The sequence below is a fragment of the Pristiophorus japonicus genome, chromosome 4 (genome assembly GCF_044704955.1).
Source record: "Pristiophorus japonicus isolate sPriJap1 chromosome 4, sPriJap1.hap1, whole genome shotgun sequence".
Lineage (NCBI taxonomy): Eukaryota > Metazoa > Chordata > Chondrichthyes > Pristiophoridae > Pristiophorus > Pristiophorus japonicus.
This window is the reverse complement of record NC_091980.1, coordinates 158809425-158827268: the sequence shown is the minus strand read 5'-3', so window position 1 is coordinate 158827268 and position 17844 is coordinate 158809425. Positions and strand designations below refer to the sequence as shown.

Genomic DNA, 17844 nt, shown 5'->3' with positions numbered 1-17844 from the left:
GGGATCCCCCCGCGCAACTGTTGATGAAACGGACCTTAAAGACTAGGCTCTCGTTAATCCTCCCAGACATGCATGAAATTGTTGAGGCAAAGCGCCGGAAGCTAACTGAGTACCATGACCGAAATTCGAGGGGGAGGTGGAATGAGATAGGGGACAAAGTGTTTGTGCTAAACTATAGCAGGGGTCCCAAATGGCTTGCAGGGACAGTAACAGGCAAAGAAGAAAACCGGCTACTGGTTGTACAAATGGACAATGGCCAAACCTGCTGGAGCCATGTAGACCAAGTAAAAGTAGATTCACCAACAACACTGCAGAACCAGAGGCAGACTACAATGTGGAACTCACATCACACCTGGTGGACAGACAGAGGGAACAACCCGAGGAAAGGGCAGTCTCAGGCGAGATACCAGCAATCACACCGAAAGAAAAACAGGCACCAAGGTAAACAACTGAACCACAACTAAGATGCTCCACGCGAGAGCGTAGACCACCTGAGAGACTGAATCTATAAAGGCAATAGGACCTTGGGGGAGGGTGATGTCATGTATCTCGCACTACTGTATATAACTATCTTACCATGCTATACATGACTGTAACTAGATATGACCTGTAACCACAGGCATACTTTACCACCAGGGGTACACTTGCAGGAGACACTGCATACCTTTTCCACACAGGTATATAAAGGCAGGTCTCAGGCAAGTGTGGCACTCGAGAGCTGTGAAATAAAGGTGCAGGTCCAGAGTGACCTTGACTTCAGCATGTGCCTCGTATAAGTCTGTACTGCAGGGTCAGAACTTTACAGTGCCAACCTGGCACATCACATGGCAGTCAGGGTGTACAGCATTAAGTGAAGTAAATGTGGCCATGATGAAGCCATTCCTGGCCTACTGGGCAGCAATGTGGTCATGTACTGATGCCTTGTGTCCTATGCAGCATCAGGTGATTATGGCGTAGCTTGGTGGTGGTGATGTTGGGGCTGATCGTGGTGGGATTCTGAGGACCAAGGTGAGATTTTTTTCAAAGGCACCAATGCTGCTGGAATAGATGGCAGCTGAAGTTGAGGTGACTACAGCGATCTGTCAGTGGTGAGAGAGGTTACTCCAAGAAGGTGACACTGGATAGAGAGTTTATTCCAAACACTTCCAACCACCTTAAAGCTGAAAAGTGTATTCCAAATCCTGAAGGCTCTAGCTTCTAACATTGGCACGTGAACAGCTGTGAAATGGTAGCTTTTATACCACTTTTGCAGCTGTCACCTATTCAAAGCAATGGAGAGTTGTTGAAAACCCGACCTACTTACCTGACGTGATCCCTGAGCGTCGGGAACCTCGTGAAAAAGTTGGAAAAATGGTTAGTAGGTGGTAAGATGCTGTTCAACTACCTTGAAACACCCTCTTAACTATTTCAATGCTGAGGGACGGCTGCACTATTGGAGGTGCCATCTTTTGGATGAGACGTTAAACCGAGGCCCCGTCTGCTCTCTCAGGTGGATGTAAAAGATCCCATGACACTATTTCGAAGAGGAGCCGGAGAGTTATCCCCGATGTCCTGGCCAATATTTATCCCTCAATCAACATAACAAAAAAGCAGATTATCTGGTCATTATCACATTGCTGTTTGTGGTAGCTTGCTGTGCACAAATTGGCTGCCGTGTTTCCCACATTGCAACAGTGACTACACCCCAAAAGTACTTCATTGGCTGTAAAATGCTTTGAGACGTTCGGTGGTCGTGAAAGGAGCTATATAAATGCAAGTCTTCCATTCCTCCCTTCTCTCCCTCCCCTTCCCTCCCTCCCTGCAAAGGAATATAGACTGGTTAAGTGAGTGGGCAAGGTGGTGGGGTATGGAGTATAATGTGGGAAATGTGAGGTTTATCCCTCAATCAACATCACAAACACAGATTATCTGGTCATTATCACATTGCTGTTTGTGGGAGCTTGGTGTGCACAAAGTACTTAATTGATTGAGTGCTGGCAAATTCCAGCGCTTTGTTTCTGGGGATAGGAGTTGATTTTCCAGCCCATTGACCGGGCGGAGAGATGTATTTATCAGCTTTCTGCCAGTTCTTCACTACAGTCTGTAGAAGTAAGCAAGCAAAAGCTCCTGAGGGTCGACAAAATCTCATCTTTTGTGATATGGACATTGGTCTGGGTTTGTTATTACCCTGTGTTAGGAGAATTCGCAAAATGTTGCTTAATTTTGTAGCGGGGCATGTAAATTGATTCATAATCAAGTTAAAATCTACGTTCAACATTCCTTGTTATCTGAAAGCTCGGCAAATATGACAGGACTCTTGTCATTACCAAAAGAAAAGTACAGGATGGTTTGTTCAACTCTGGGCTATGCTACATTACCAGAGTTGTGTATATAAAGTTGTACTGCTTTGTGGAAATAAGGCTGGCTTTCTATCGTGGTCCTTGACACTGAACATGAGAATTGTCTAGAAAATCATTACTGGGCTTTGCACAAAATTGTGATGATATTGCCTGAATATCCAACATTATAGTAATTTTTGGAAAGCCCAGTAATTGTCTTGACACTTCTCTCATGCTCAGTGTCAAGGACTTCTCCATTTCTTATTACTTCTATCACCAAAAATCTAACTTTGCTTTCTTGTGTTCTCTTGAAATGCTTGTTTATGCTTTTTCAACTTAATTCTCTTACTTAGGTAGCTGATTTTTGTGTGGCATCCATATCACATGAACCACGGGAACATCTGATCACCATAATTTTGATTTTAATTTGGGCAATGTGTGGCTCAAAATGTCTGCCATCCAGAAGCTCATATTCTATCAACCCAAAATCACCTCGTGCCTTTTAATATGAATATCTTTTTTCAGGAATGGACACTGACTAGATTTCCATTTTTCTCCACATCTCAACACCACCAATTTGCACTTGCTTATGTCTTTAACATAGTAAACAATGAAGGAAGGGAATAACAGATGCTAGGCATTAATAGTAGTAGTTAGGGGCATAGACTGAAGGCATGGTTAAATAATTTACATAAGAACATAAGAAATAGGAGCAGGAGTAGGCCATAAGGCCCCTCGAGCCTGCTCCGCCATTCAATAAGATCATGGCTGATCTGATCATGGACTCAGCTCCACTTCCCCGCCCACTCCTCATAACCCCATATCCCCTTATCGTTTAAGAAACTCTCTATTTCTGTCTTAAATTTATTTAATGTCCCAGCTTCCACAGCTCTCTGAGGCAGCGAATTCCACAGATTCACAACCCTCAGAGAAGAAATTTCTCCTCATCTCAGTTTTAAATGGGCGCCCCCTTATTCTAAGATCATGCCCTCTGGTTCTATTCTCCCCCACCAATGGAAACATCCTCTCTGCATCCACCTTGTCAAGCCTCCTCATAATCTTGTTTGGAGGTTTTTGAAGGTGAGCAGATAGCTAGGTGGAGGGGTGCAGGGAGAGCGTTTGAGTATAGGGCTAAGACTGAAGGCTCTGCCACCAAAGAGTGAAGGGAGGGCGAGATGAACAAGAAGTTAATGTTGAAAATGTGAAGGTTGTGTATGAGCATCTGAACCAAAGGAAGTGCAAAGGTGGGGGTGGGCAGCGTTGCAAGGCCGTGAATTAACTTTTAAACAAGGATGTTGATTTACTGCTTTGGGAGACAGTGGAGGTCTGTGAGAATGGCTGTGATTGGAGGAGTGGGTGTGGACAGGATGTGGTTGGTGGACTGGTCATTGAATTGCCGTTTATGTAGCGGGGAGTTTGGAAGGTCGGCAAGGAGAGTGTTGTAAAAGTTGAGCTTGGAGGTAATGAAGGTGGTGGTGCATCTTTTGAGATAGTGTAAGCCTGTTATCCATTCCAGAAGTTCGATCGTTAGGCAGGAAATGTCTGTAGAAGTAAAGCATTGATGAGCTGTCTCTGTTGAAAGGTACTTTCAGCATAAGCCAGTTACTCAAGACTCTAACTTTTCAAGCATGAATGTGACATGTCGACACACTGATTTGATGTTTGATCGCAATGTGTTTCATCGGCTTTCCAATTCATTTTCCCACTTTTCCTCTCTGTAAACCAATATACAGCAAGATGGGTGGGAATGGCGGGGGGGTGGGGGGGGCGCGCGGGCGGTGGGGCAAGTGTGATATTTGTCCATAACCTCTTGATCTCCTCAGATCTTCCTTGGGTGTTTTTTTTTAAATGGCCAAGCATACCAGGTTTTCTGGCTTTGGGTACTGTTGAGGGGGATGACTCATTAGGGGAGAGCAGCAGCAGCCAAGTTCATGGCACCATGGGTGGCTTTGCTGCACAGGAGGGCAGGAAAAAGAGTGGGAGAGCTATAGTGGTAGGGGATTCTATTGCAAGGAGAATAGATAGATGATTCTGCGGCCGCAACCGCGACTCCAGGATGGTATGTTGCCTCCCTGGTGCAAGGGTCAAGGATGTCTCTGAGCGGGTGCAGGATATTTTGAAGGGGGAGGGTGAACAGCCAGTTGTCGTGGTGCATATAGGTACCAACGATATAGGTTTTAAAAAAAAGGGATGAGGTCCTACAAGACGAATTTAGGGAGCTAGGAGCTAAATTTAAAAAGTAGGACCGCAAAAGTAGTAATCTCAGGATTGCTACCAGTGCCACGTGCTAGTCAGAGTAGGAATCGCAGGATAGCTCAGATGAATACATGGCTTGAGAAGTGGTGCAGAAGGGGGGGATTCAAATTCGTGCGGCATTGGAACAGGTTCTGCGGGAGGTGGGATCAGTACAAACCGGACGGTCTGCACTTGGGCAGGACCGGAACCAATGTCCTAGGGGGAAGTGTTTGCTAGTGCTGTTGGTGAGGAGTTAAACTAATATGGCAGGGGAATGGGAACCAATACAGGGAGACAGAGGGAAACAATAAGGAGACAAAAACAAAAGACAGAAAAGAGATGAGTAAAAGTGGAGGGCAGAGAAACCAAAGGCAAGAAACAAAAAGGGCCACTGAATATAAAAGGGCTGCAGGAGGGGTCAAAATTAAAAATCATGGTTTAAAAACTAGGATGAAAACACTCTACCTAAATGCACGCAGCATTCGAAATAAAGTAAATGAGTTGACGGCACAAATCATTACAAATGGGTATGATTTGGTGGCCATTACAGAAACATGGTTGCAAGGTGGCCAAGACTGGGAATTAAACATACAGGGGTATCTGACGATTCAGAAAGATAGGCAAGAAGGGAAAGGAGGTGGGGTAGCTCTGTTAATAAAAGATGATATCAGGGCAGTTGTGAGAGATGATATTGGCTCCAATAAACAAAATGTTGAATCATTGTGGGTGGAGATTAGAGATAGTAAGGGGAAAAAGTCACTGGTCGGCGTAGTTTATAGGCCCCCAAATAATAACTTCACGGTGGGGCGGGCAATAATCAAGGGAATAATGGAGGCACGTGAAAAAGGAACGGCAGTAGTCATGGGGGATTTTAACCAACATATCGATTGATCAAGTCAAATCGCACGGGGTAGCCTGGAGGAGGAATTCATAGAATGTATACGGGATTGTTTCTTAGAACAGTATGTAACAGAACCTACAAGGGAGTAAGCCATCTGAGATCTGGTCCTGTGCAATGAGACAGGAAAAATAAACGATCTCCTCGTAAAAGATCCTCTCGGAATGAGTGATCACAATATGGTTGAATTTGTAATACAGATTGAGGATGAGGAAGTTGTGTCAGAAACGAGCGTACTATGCTTAAACAAAGGGGACTACAGTGGGATGAGGGCAGAGTTGGCTAAAGTAGACTGGAAACAAGGACTAAACGGTGGCACAATTGAGGAACAGTGGAGGACTTTTAAGGAGCTCTTTCATAGTGCGCAACAAAAATATATTCCAGTGAAAAAGAAGGGCGGCAAGAGAAGGGATAACCAAGGAAATAAAGGAAAGTATCAAATCAAAGATCAATGCGTATAAGGTGGCCAAGGTTAGTGGGAAACTAGAGGATTGGGAAAATTTTAAGCAACAGCAAAGAATGACTAAAAAAGCAATAAAGAAAGGGAAGATAGATTACGAAGGTAAACTTGCGCAAAACATAAAAACAGATGGTAAAAGCTTTTATAGATATATAAAACGGAAAAGAGTGACTAAAGTAAATGTTGGTCCCTTAGAAGATGAAAAGGGGGATTTAATAATGGGAAATGTGGAAATGGCTGAGATCTTAAACAATTATTTTGCTTCTGTCTTCACAGTGGAAGACACAAAAACCATGCCAAAAATTGCAGGCCACAGGAATGTGGGAAGGGAGACCCTTGAGACAATCACTATCACTAGGGGGGTAGTGCTGGACAGGCTAATGGGACTGAAGGTAGACAAGTTCCCTGGTCCTGATGAAATGCATCCCAGGGTATTAAAAGAGATGGCGGAAGTTATAGCAGATGCATTCGTTATAATCTACCAAAATTCTCTGGACTCTGGGGAGGTACCAGCGAATTGGAAAGCAGCTAATGTAACGCCTCTGTTTAAAAAAAAAAAGGGGGCAGGCAAAAGGCAGGTAACTATAGGCCAGTTAGTTTAACATCTGTAGTGGGGAAAATGCTTGAAACTATCATTGGGGAAAATGCTTGAAACTATCATTAAGGAAAAAATAGCGGGACATCTAGATAGGAATAGTGCAATCAAGCAGACGCAGCATGGATTCATGAAAGGGAAATCATGTTTAACTAACTTACTGGAATTCTTTGAGGATATAACGAGCATGGTGGATAGAGGTGTACCGATGGATGTGGTGTATTTAGATTTCCAAAAGGCATTCGATAAGGTGCCACACAAAAGGTTACTGCAGAAGATAAAGGTACGCGGAGTCAAAGGAAATGTATTAGCATGGATAGAGAATTGGCTGGCGAACAGAAAGCAGAGAGTCGGGATAAATGGATCCTTTTCCGGTTGGAAATCAGTGGTTAGTGGTGTGCCACAGGGATCAGTGCTGGGACCACAACTGTTTACAATATACATAGATGACCTCGAAGAGGGGACAGAGTGTAGTGCAACAAAATTTGCAGATGACACTAAGATTAGTGGGAAAGCGGGTTGTGTAGAGGACTGAGAGGCTGCAAGGAGATTTGGATAGGTTAAGCGAATGGGCTAAGGTTTGGCAGATCGAATATAATGTCGGAAAGTGTGAGGTCATCCAGGGGAAAAAACACAGTAAAAGGGAATATTATTTGAATGGGGAGAAATTACAACATGCTGTGATGCAGAGGGACCTGGGGGTCCTTGTGCATGAAACTCTTTTTGGTGGAATTAGTTGCAGTGCAAGTGTTGGTTGCACCCACATTAAAGATTGCAGTTAGCAGAGGATGGTTTCGATCCATCGACCTCTGGGTTATGGGCCCAGCACGCTTACGCTGCGCCACTGTGCATGAATCCCAAAAGGTTAGTTTGCAGGTGCAGCAGGTAATCAGGAAGGCAAATGGAATGTTGGCCTTCATTGCGAGAGGGATAGAGTATAAAAGCAGGGAGGTCTTGCTGCAACTGTATAAGGTATTGGTAAGGCCGCATCTAGAGTACTGCGTGCAGTTTTGGTCACCTTACATAAGGAAGGACATACTAGCTTTGGAAGGGGTACAGAGACAATTCACTAGGCTGATTCCAGAAATGAGGGGGTTACCTTATGATGATAGATTGAGTAGACTGGGTCTTTACTCCTTGGAGTTCAGAAGGATGAGGGGTGATCTTCTAGAAATATTTAAAATAATGAAAGGGATAGACAAGATAGAGGCAGAGAGGTTGTTTCCATTGGTGGGGGAGACTAGAACTAGGGGGCATACCCTCAAAATACGGAGGAGCCAATTTAAAACCGAGTTGAGAAAGAATCTCTTCTCCCAAAGGGTTGTGAATCTGTGGAATTCTCTGCCCAAGGAAGCAGTTGAGACTAGCTCATTGAATGTTTTCAAGTCAAAGATAGATAGATTTTTAACCAATAAGGGAATTAAGGGTTATGGGGAGAGGGCGGGTAAGTGGAGCTGAGTCCACGACCAGATCAGCCATGATCTTATTGAATGGCGGAGCAGGCTCGAAGGGCCGAATGGTCTACTCCTGCACCTATTTTCTATGTTTCGATGAGACTTCTAAACACTCTCCTGATAGACATTTTGAGCTATGTCGTCACTCAAGTAGAGGAATGCAGAATAATGTTAAAATTATATCAAGGGCCATCAAATGGTTAATGCTGATAATGGACACATTCTAGATTGCTATTAGATGGTCTTCCAAAGATTTTAATAGTCTTTCAGCATTGCTATCTGTCTGTTGGTACTTAACCCCACCAAGAGACCAACCGTTGCACCAAATTATTCCTCAATACTACAAGGGAGAATATAACCACTCTGAAATGTAAACCATCTCTGAAGACCTTTTTGTTTTACAATATGCACTGCAAGATTGATGTTCTTTGTCATAATTTTGATAGTGCTGCTAATTAAGTTACCATTAGTAAAAGCAAGATCTGTGACTTTTAAATTGAGAATATCCCGACTTGGTCTAAAGTCAGATCCAGGTTATTCAAGTGAACAAGGCAAATGAGATAGCATAATAGTAAGAGGAAGAGAGGTTCTCCTTGTTTGACTCCTTTTTAACAGCAAACATACCAATTTTGACCGTTGCCGTTTCAGCGTGGCCAAGGTGTCAGAATACAGTCAAGGCTTTCCTTTACTTTCTTTAGGAATTGTCATTGTCATCAGAGGCCATAGACAACATCAGAAGACTGTTGTGTTGAATTACTTCATTAGGCACACAAAACTACTGCCAATTCTTCCTTATTGAGTTGTGCAACAACTATAATGTTGTACTGGGATGTAATATTTTCATTACACTGTTGCTTTGAAGCATTTTGTCAAGTGTTAACGCTATACTATCAGTTAGCCTCTTTGGTAAAATCTTTGTAAGCAAATTAGACAATACTGAACCAGTATTTGTAGGTCTCCAATTATTAATGTCCCATTGCTTCTTGTCTTAAGGAGCAGCAAGTTAGTCCTGCTATCTAATTATAGATTAAATAGGGACGGCCTTCACTATATGTTGGAGAGGAAACATTCTTTGATTATTTATAATCAATGAAAAACATACCCTTACAGGCAGACAAGTCCACCTGATTGGGGCGAGCTGCAGTTCATTTTTGTGAATGTCATAATGGACAGAATGGATATCTTGAATCGAGGTCCCTTTATTTGTTGCATTTTCATCGCACAGTTGTGAAAGCAGCTTTTTATTATTGGGAAAAGAAAATGTTTTGATAAATTGAAATTTAAAATCCTTTTAAGTTGAAAGGTAGGTTGAGGGGTGCCAGTAATTGACAATATGCTTCAGTCTTTTTATATAAAAGTTTGTGTTTGCAAATACAGAACAGGTTGTGGACTAAATATCTACTCATGAAGCTTAGTCGTCACCTGAAAAACCAGTTAACATTTCAGGTAGAATCATTTGTTAGAATTGATGTGGTTAGGAGTGGAGGGAGGAAAGGGTATAGGACTGACCAAACTAAATAGCGGGATGGAGGTCAGTAATGCAGGTACAACGTCTCCGGATTTCAGACAAGAAATTCAATACGTCTGTAATCCGGCAACCTCGGGACTGAGACCTTCCGGTTTTTGGATTTTTCCAGATTTTGGACCTCACTGTTGGTGCTCCTCACCGCCTGCCGATCCTCCGCTCCTTGCTGTCCGCCACTTCTCGCCGCCCGTGGCCTCCCGACGCTGCGCTTTTTACTGTTTTATACCGGTTTCCTCGTCCCTCGCCACCCGATGTCGCCAACTTGGCCGCCTCAAAAATGTCCAGTTTTAGGACAATTCCAGTTTTCGGACAGCCGGATTCGAGATATACCTGTACAGATATTCTAGTTACTTTGCTCTAGTGGATGAAAAAAGTAGGATATGTTAAGAAAAAGGTCATTTGGATAAACAGTAACTGAAATGGTAAGAAACTGCTACTAAGTCACCATTTTAGTTCGATGATTTCAAAATTTGGACCAGTACTTTTATATATGTAACTTAGTTTACCACAGTATTGCAATTAAATTCACGATTTTGATTATGGAATTTTTTTTTTGAGTGTTTTTGTTATGAAAGGAGAGTGCATGTTCGAAACAAATTTTTAATTTTGCATAAATAATTCTTTATTTCCCCCTCCCCCCCCTTGTGTTTTGTACTTCTATTTCTCCATCCTCTAAACTGGGGCTCCAGGTTGTGGTCTTCACACAAGTTATACTGGGAGGCTGTAACCGTTGGGACATAGGGCACTTGGTCCTCTGCAGTCCTTTTTAAGTTGAGCGTCTCATGTTTCTGCTTAAACACTTTTCACATACAGCAGCAGTTCATACATAGCATTTAATAATGTAGTGCTAATTTTAAATTTTATTCTTGTAGGGAGAAGTTTGAAGGACACATGAAGAGTAGGAAGCGATGGTAAGTGTGCAAGAAATGCTTTCACGCAACTAATCTTGCGTGATTTATTTGGGGAGATTGTACTGATCCATTTGGAATTTTTAAAAATTCCGATTCTCACAAATAGTAATACTGGCCAGTCTTGCTGGTGTGGCAGTATGCATATCACCCCTCCTCTTAGAGCTTCCATAGATATAGTATCTGACGTTTGTCAGTGTCTTCCCAAACAGCTTTGCTTAGTTTAGTTTGTTTTGGACAAGGCTCTTGGTTGGAGATTTCATGAATGGTAGGTGAAGTTTCTATACACTTCATTCATTTATGGAAAGTGTATGACTGTTCTGGTTTACTGATCTTTTTCACATCAATCTATTCCACAGCTTTTTATTTTGGGGGAATGGGCTATTATTTTCCAATTCTTTTCTTCATTTGAAGAAGCTTCCTGGCCAAGAGAATTCTGCCAATGCATTTGCAGCCAGCTACTAAAAGGTGTGTATGAGAGAGCCTGGGCTGGATTTTAGGCCCCTGTTAGCATCTTGGAGGGGGGCAATGGTGGCGGTAAGCACTTCCAGGCGGGTGGCCAGCTTCCACCCCCCTGCTGGGACTTTTGGTGCTGGTTTCATTAGCATCCAAAGCATTACAGCCTGGGAGAGGTGAGCCGGTGTGCAACGCCTCTGATTGCGACACCGGCTCGATTTTTGGCTGCCGCCTGATCCGTGGCACTCTAGAGCGCCATGCTGGGACCGCCTGTGAAAACGAGCTGCAGCGGCCACAGTGAGGTAAGTAATGTCGACCTCAGGGTAGTGTGATTGTTTTATTTGTTTTGCGATTTATGTTGTGGTGGCGTGAGTTATTCATTGGGAATGTTTTTGGTGTTTTTTTTTCCAGTTCCGCGCCCCCCCGCCCCCCTGCCAGGCCTCTCTCAGTGCACTCCGAGGTCAGCTGTTTAGCTCGGGATTTTTGCTTGCTCAGTCGGCCTAGTGCCCTAAGAGAGGTGTGTAATGCCTCCCTTAGCGCCGTGCCCCACACTCGGGGCCCAGCTGATTAATTTTGCTGACTGAGGCGCAAACTGTTCCCGGGTGCAAACTTTACCGCCCCGAAATGAGCAGAACTGAAAATCCAGCCCCTGAGGTTTTAATTATTTCTTTGCATCTCTGGGGCGACTCAGTGTGAGAGACTGGGCTGTACTACTGAACACTTGCAGAGTGTGCCTGCTTCAGTGCACTGTCACTGTTCTACGGCAATAAACTATTTTGTGCAAACCTTTTTATCAAAGAAAACAGATCACATTAGATACCCTACGTGTTACATGTTACGAAGGGTCATCGACCTGAAACGTTAACTCTGTGTTTTTCTCTCCACAGATGCTGCCTGACCCGCTGAGATTTCCAGCATTTTCTGTTTTTATTTCAGATTCCAGCATCCGCAGTATTTTGCTTTTGTTTTATGTTACAGAAGGTATAATTTCTCAGAATTGTGCAACACCCTCAACAGCTTTAAGAATCTTATCGCACCATTATTTCTATTATAGTGGAGACAACGAACAAGCAGAAGCAGAACAGAGAATGGAGGACATTCTGCCCATCCAGTCTATTAATTCTATAGACCATGTACAATTCACACAACTATTATACTCAGTCCAATTTAGTCGAAAGAGGAATAAAGTAGCTGAATTAATAGTCAATTGTTCAGTTGGTCTTTTGGGTTATCAAGCCTTCGTGTGTTTGACGACGACCATTTCATGAAAAACGCATTGAGATCAACTCACTTTGTGCTAATTTGGACAGCTGTGGCTATCCTGTTGAGCATTGGATACAAAATTGTGGTGGTCTGCTCCCAATACCACTGTTACTGATTTAAATTGGAAGAAGCTAGAAGAAGCATCAAAGTACAGGTAGTATCAACATGGTGATGTACAATATCCAGAACTCCCTGTTAAAGTTCCAAATTGTGAGTGTGAGGATATTCCACATTAGCATTCTGATACTAACCTGTCTCCTAAATAATTTTGTCTACATTTCACTTCAGTGGGAGAGTTTTCCAGGCAAAGTATAATTCTGGAAAGTAGAAACAAAAACTTCAATTATCTAGACTACTCATCTGCATGGGCGGGGTACGGTATGTTTCTTTCAGGATTGCCAAAGTGCAGGCAAGGTGGGTGTTATGTATGTAAACATTGTAACTGTGTAAGACTTGCCACCAGAGGGTGCAGCTGTTGGAGGCCCAAGGGTCACCTGCACACCTCGTGCAAAGGAGTATAAAAGGTTGTCTGCCATGCTGCTTAGGCACTCTGGAGTTGTATTAAAGAGACGAAGGTCACATCAGTTTTAGCTCACAGTACTCCGTCTTGTGAAGTTCTTCCATACTTAAGATCATGAACTTTCACGCGGTCATGGGTGCCATTGGTATTTTAGAGAGATTTGTAGAGGGTGATGATTGGGAAGCCTTTGTTGAGCATCTCGATCAGTACTTCGTGGCCAACGAGCTGGATGGGGACGACACAGCGCTCAAGCGCAGGGCGATTCTCTGTGTGTGTGGGTCCACAATATACGGCCTCATCAAGAATCTGCTAGCACCGGAGAAACCAGCGGAGAAGACATATACAGAGTTGTGTACGCTAGTTCGGGGACACCTCAAGCCGAAGGAGAGTGTCTTAATGGCCAGGTATCGCTTCTACACACCACTGCTCTGAGGGCCAGGATGTAGCGAGTTATGTCGCCGACCTGAGACACCTTGTAGGAACTTGCGAATTTGCTGGATTTTTGGGGGAATGCTGCGGGACTTTTTCATGCTTGACATCGGCCACGAGGTCATTCTTCGCAAGCTGCTGTCCATCGAATCCCTAGACCTGAGCAAGACCATCACGATAGCCCAGGCATTCATATCCACGAGCGATAATACCAGACAGATATCTTCCCAGCATCAAAGCTCACTGGCAAGTACTGTGCATAAAATAACATTGCTAGCAGGCAGAACTGCATATGGCAGGGCCTACATGTCTGCAGTTGCAAGACCTAGGATGACTCAGAGTCCGCCATCGGGTGTGAATGCAAATCCATTAGCACCATGTTGGCGCTGCGGGGGGTAATCATCGAGCCCATCGATGTTGATTTAAGCACTACGTGTGCAAAGGCTGCGAAACAATGGGGCACCTCCAGCGAATGTGCAAGAGTGCTGCGACTCACCACATGGCAGAGTCGGCAGAGGATGATCGATCCGGCGCGGATCACGCAGAACAAACGAGAGGCAACTCAACCTGAGGAAGAAGTGTATGGGGTACACACCTTCACCACCAAGAGCCCTCCTATTATGCTGAAAGACAAATTGAACGGTATTCTAGTATCAATGGAGTTGGACACGGGGGCGAGTCAGTCAATTATGAGCCAGAAGGCTTTTGAGAAACTAGGCAACAAGGCACAAAGGCCCAAACTGAGCCTGATTCAGACAAAGCTGCTCACCTGCACCAAAGAGCTCATACCAGTCATTGGCAGTGCGGCAGTTAGGGTATCGTACGATGGAGCTGTGCATGATTTATCACTGTGGATCGTACCAGGCGATGGCCCAATGCTATTCGGCAGAAGCTGGCTGGGAAAGATTTGATGGAACTGGGACGACATCAAAGCACTATCTTTAGTGGGTGATGCCTTATGCGTCCAAGTGCTGAGAAAGTTTCCGTCGCTATTTGAACCAGGCATCGGCAACTTCACAGGTGCCAAGGTGCAGATCCATCTCGTCCCCGATGCAAAGCCCATTCATCACAAGGCTCGAGCCATTCCATATATGATGAGCAAGAAAGTCGAGATCGAACTAGACAGACTTCAACGAGAGGGAATCATATCACCAGTCGAGTTCAACGAGTGGGCCAGTCCAATTGTTCGTGTTGAAAAGCGATGGCACGGTCAGAATCTGCAGAGACTACAAGGTAACGATCAACAGTGTCTCGTTACAGGACCAGTACCTGCTACCCAAGGCGGATGACCTGTTCGCAACGTTATCAGGGGGGGAAGTCATTCACCAAGTTGGATCTAACCTCTGCCTACATGACACAGGAGCTGACTGAATCTTCGAAAAGATTGATGTGCATCAACACACACAAAGGATTGGTTACATACCACAGGTGCCCTTTTGGGATTAGCTCGGCTGCTGCCATCTTCCAGAAGAACATGGAGAATCTGCTGAAATTGGTTCCGCGCACCGTTGTGCTTCAAGATGACATCCTGATCACCGGTCATGACACCACCAAACACCTGCACAACCTGGAAGAGGTTCTAAGTCGACTAGACAGAGTGGGACTCAGGACGAAACGTTCCAAGTATGTTTTCCTGGCACCAGAGGTCGAATTTTTGGGCAGAAAGATTGCGGCAGATGGCATCAGACCCACAGACTCAAAGACAGAGGCCATCAAGAATGCACCCAGACCACAGAATGTGACAGAGCTGCATTCGTTCCTGGGACTCCTCAACTATTTTGGTAACTTTCTACCCGGGTTAAGCACTTTGCTGGAACCGTTGCACATGTTGCTACGCAAGGGTGACGACTGGGTTTGGGGTAAATCTCAAGAGACAGCCTTTGGGAAGGCCAGAAACCTACTAAGGGAATTAAGGGTTATGGGGAGCGGACAAGTAAGTGGAGTTGAGTCCACGGCCAGATCAGCCATGATCTTTTTGAATGGCGGAGCAGGCTCAAGGGGCGAGATGGCCTACTCCTGTTCCTATTCCTATGTTCTTGTTCTAATAAGTTACTTGTACTGTATGACCCGTGTAAATGATTAGTGCTAGCTTGTGATGCATCTTCGTACGGGGTTGGCTGTGTGTTACAGCAAACCAATGTATCGGGCAAACTTCAACCGGTTGCATACATGTCTAGAAGTCTGTCTAAGGCTGAAAGAGCCTACAGTATGGTCAAGAAAGAGGCATTAGCATGTGTATATGGGGTTAAGAAAATGCACCAATACCTATTTGGACTTCGGTTTGAGTTTGAAACCGACCGCAAACTGCTCATTTTGCTGTTTTCAGAAAACAAAGTTATAAACACCAATGCTTCGTCCCGAATCCAAAGATGGGCACTAACATTGTTCGCCTATGTTATCCACCACAGACCAGGCATGGCGAACTGTGCTGATGCCCTCAGTCGGCTACCATTGCCCACTATCTGGGTGGAAATGGCGCAGCCCGTAGACTTGTTTCTGGTCATGGATGCTTTTGAAAGCGAGGGGTCACCTGGACCATCCAGGATCCTGTGCCATCACTTGTAAAAAGTTACGTTTTCAATGGGAGCTGGTAGGCCATTCCCGGAAAAATGCAAGATGAAATTAAGCCGTTTCACCGACGCAAAGATGAAATGTCCATCCAGTTGGATTGTCTCTTATGGGGTAATCGCGTGGTTTTGCCAATAAATAGCAGGGAAACGATTATACGCGACCTACACAATACCCACCCAGGCATAGTCATGATGAAGGCTGTAACAGGTCGCATGTTTGGTGGCCCGGCATTGACTCGGACTTAGTCAGTGCAACACATGCTCACAAATGCACCAAGGAAGGTCCATTGAGTCTGTGGTCATGGCCCTCCAAACCATGGTCCAGGATCCACGTAGATTTTGCTGGCTCCTTTCTCGGAAAGATGTTTTTAGTTATAGTGGACGCTTACTCCTCAATGGATTGAATGCGTAATCATGTCATCCAGCACATTCACTGCCACCATTGAAAGCCTCCGGGCTATGTTCGCCACCCATGGCTTGCCCGACGTCCTTGTCAGTGACAATGGACCGTGTTTCACCAGTTCGGAATTCAACGAGTTTATGACCTGCAATGGCATCAAGCATGTCGGCTCTGCCCCGTTTAAGCTCTCATCCAACGGTCAAGCGGAATGGGCAGCCCAAACTATCAAGCAGAGCTTGAAACGCGTGATGGAAGGCTCCTTGTAGACCCGCTTATCTTGGGTTCTGCTCAGCTACCGGCCGCGACCCCACTCGCTCACTGGGGTTCCCCCAGCGGAATTGTTAATGAGAGCACTCAAACCCAGGCTCTCCCTAGTCCACCCGGATCTCAATGATCATGTGGAAACCCCCGGCGTCACCAACAAAACATGTACCACGATTGTGCGGTTGTATCACGTGACATTGATAACTGTGTCCTGAATTACGGTCATTGTCCTAAATGAGTTGCTGGCACTGTCTTGGCCAAGGAGGGGAATAGAGTGTTTATAGTCAAACTATTGAATGGACAAACGTGCAGAAAGCATTTTGATCAGACTAAACTGCGGTTTTCCGACTACCAGGAACAACCTGAAGAGGACATCACCATCATCGATCCACCAACACACACCCAACCAGCAATCAACCTCGCTGTCAATCAAGAGGATGAACCCATCATTCCCAACAGTCCTGTTAGACCAGCCGCGCCGCAGTGCAGCAATGGTCCGACCAACTCGCCCACGCCAGAGTTTCAACTCCGACGATCAACCAGGGAGCGTGGGGCCCTGTCTCGACTTGTAAATAATTTGTATCAAAGACTTTGGGGGTGTTATGTATGTAAACATTGTAACTGTGTAAGACTTGCCACCAGAGGGTGCAACTGTTGGAGGCCCATGGGTCACATGTACACTTCGTGAAAGGGAGTATAAAAGGTTGTCTGCTATGCTGCTTAGGCACTCGAGTTGTATTAAAGAGACTAAGGTCACATCAGTTTTAGTGCTCAGTACTCAGTCTTGTGGAGTTCTTCCATACTTAACAGTGGGGAAGAACATTCTGCCGCTAGTGTGCTCAGCCATTTCTTTATCATGTGGAGTGAATCTAATTGGCTGAAGACTGGCTTCTGTGATGGTGGGGATCTCAGGAGGAGGCCGAGATGGATCATCCACTCGGCACTTCAGGCTGAAGATGGTTGAAAACACTTCAGCCTTGTCTTTTGCATTCGCCTGCTGGGCTCTGCCATCATTGAGGATGGGGATATTCATGGAGCATCCTCCTCTTGTTGTTTAATTGTCAACCACCACTCAGGACTGGATGTGGCAGGACTGCAGAGCTTTGACCTGATCCATTGATTGTGGGATCGCTTGGGTATATCTATAGCATGCTGCTTCTGCTGTTTAGCATGCATGCAGTCCTGTGTTGCAGGTTCCTCAGGTTTTCACCTCATTTTTAGGCACGTCTGGTGCTGCTCCTGGTACAAAGTCAGTAGGGAATAGCCTTGGGAGTCCTCAACATTGACTCCGGACTCCATGGTTTTAGGTCAAGCATGGGCAAGGAAACCTCTTGCTGATTACCACCTACCACCCTCCCTCAGCTGAAGAATCAGTACTGCCCCATGTTGAACACCACTTGGAAGAAGCAGTGAGGGTAGCAAGTGCACAGAATGTACTCTGGTGGGGGACTTCAATGACCATCACCAATAGTGACTCGGTAGCACCACTACTGACACAGCTGGCCGAGTCCTGAAGTACATAACTACCAGACTGGGCCTACAGCAGGTG

General features: G+C 45.0%; 1 protein-coding gene across 2 annotated transcripts in view; it reads left to right on the top strand.

The window, feature by feature from the left end:
• LOC139263132 (coiled-coil domain-containing protein 9-like) overlaps positions 1 to 17844 on the top strand; it is a 367644-nt gene that overhangs the window by 23808 nt on the left and 325992 nt on the right. For both annotated transcript variants that reach the window (XM_070878722.1, XM_070878724.1), the window contains one exon: positions 10358 to 10396. In XM_070878722.1, coding sequence (XP_070734823.1) covers positions 10394 to 10396 — 3 coding nt within the window. In that variant the 5' untranslated portion in view covers positions 10358 to 10393. The remainder of the gene's footprint in view (positions 1 to 10357; positions 10397 to 17844) is intronic.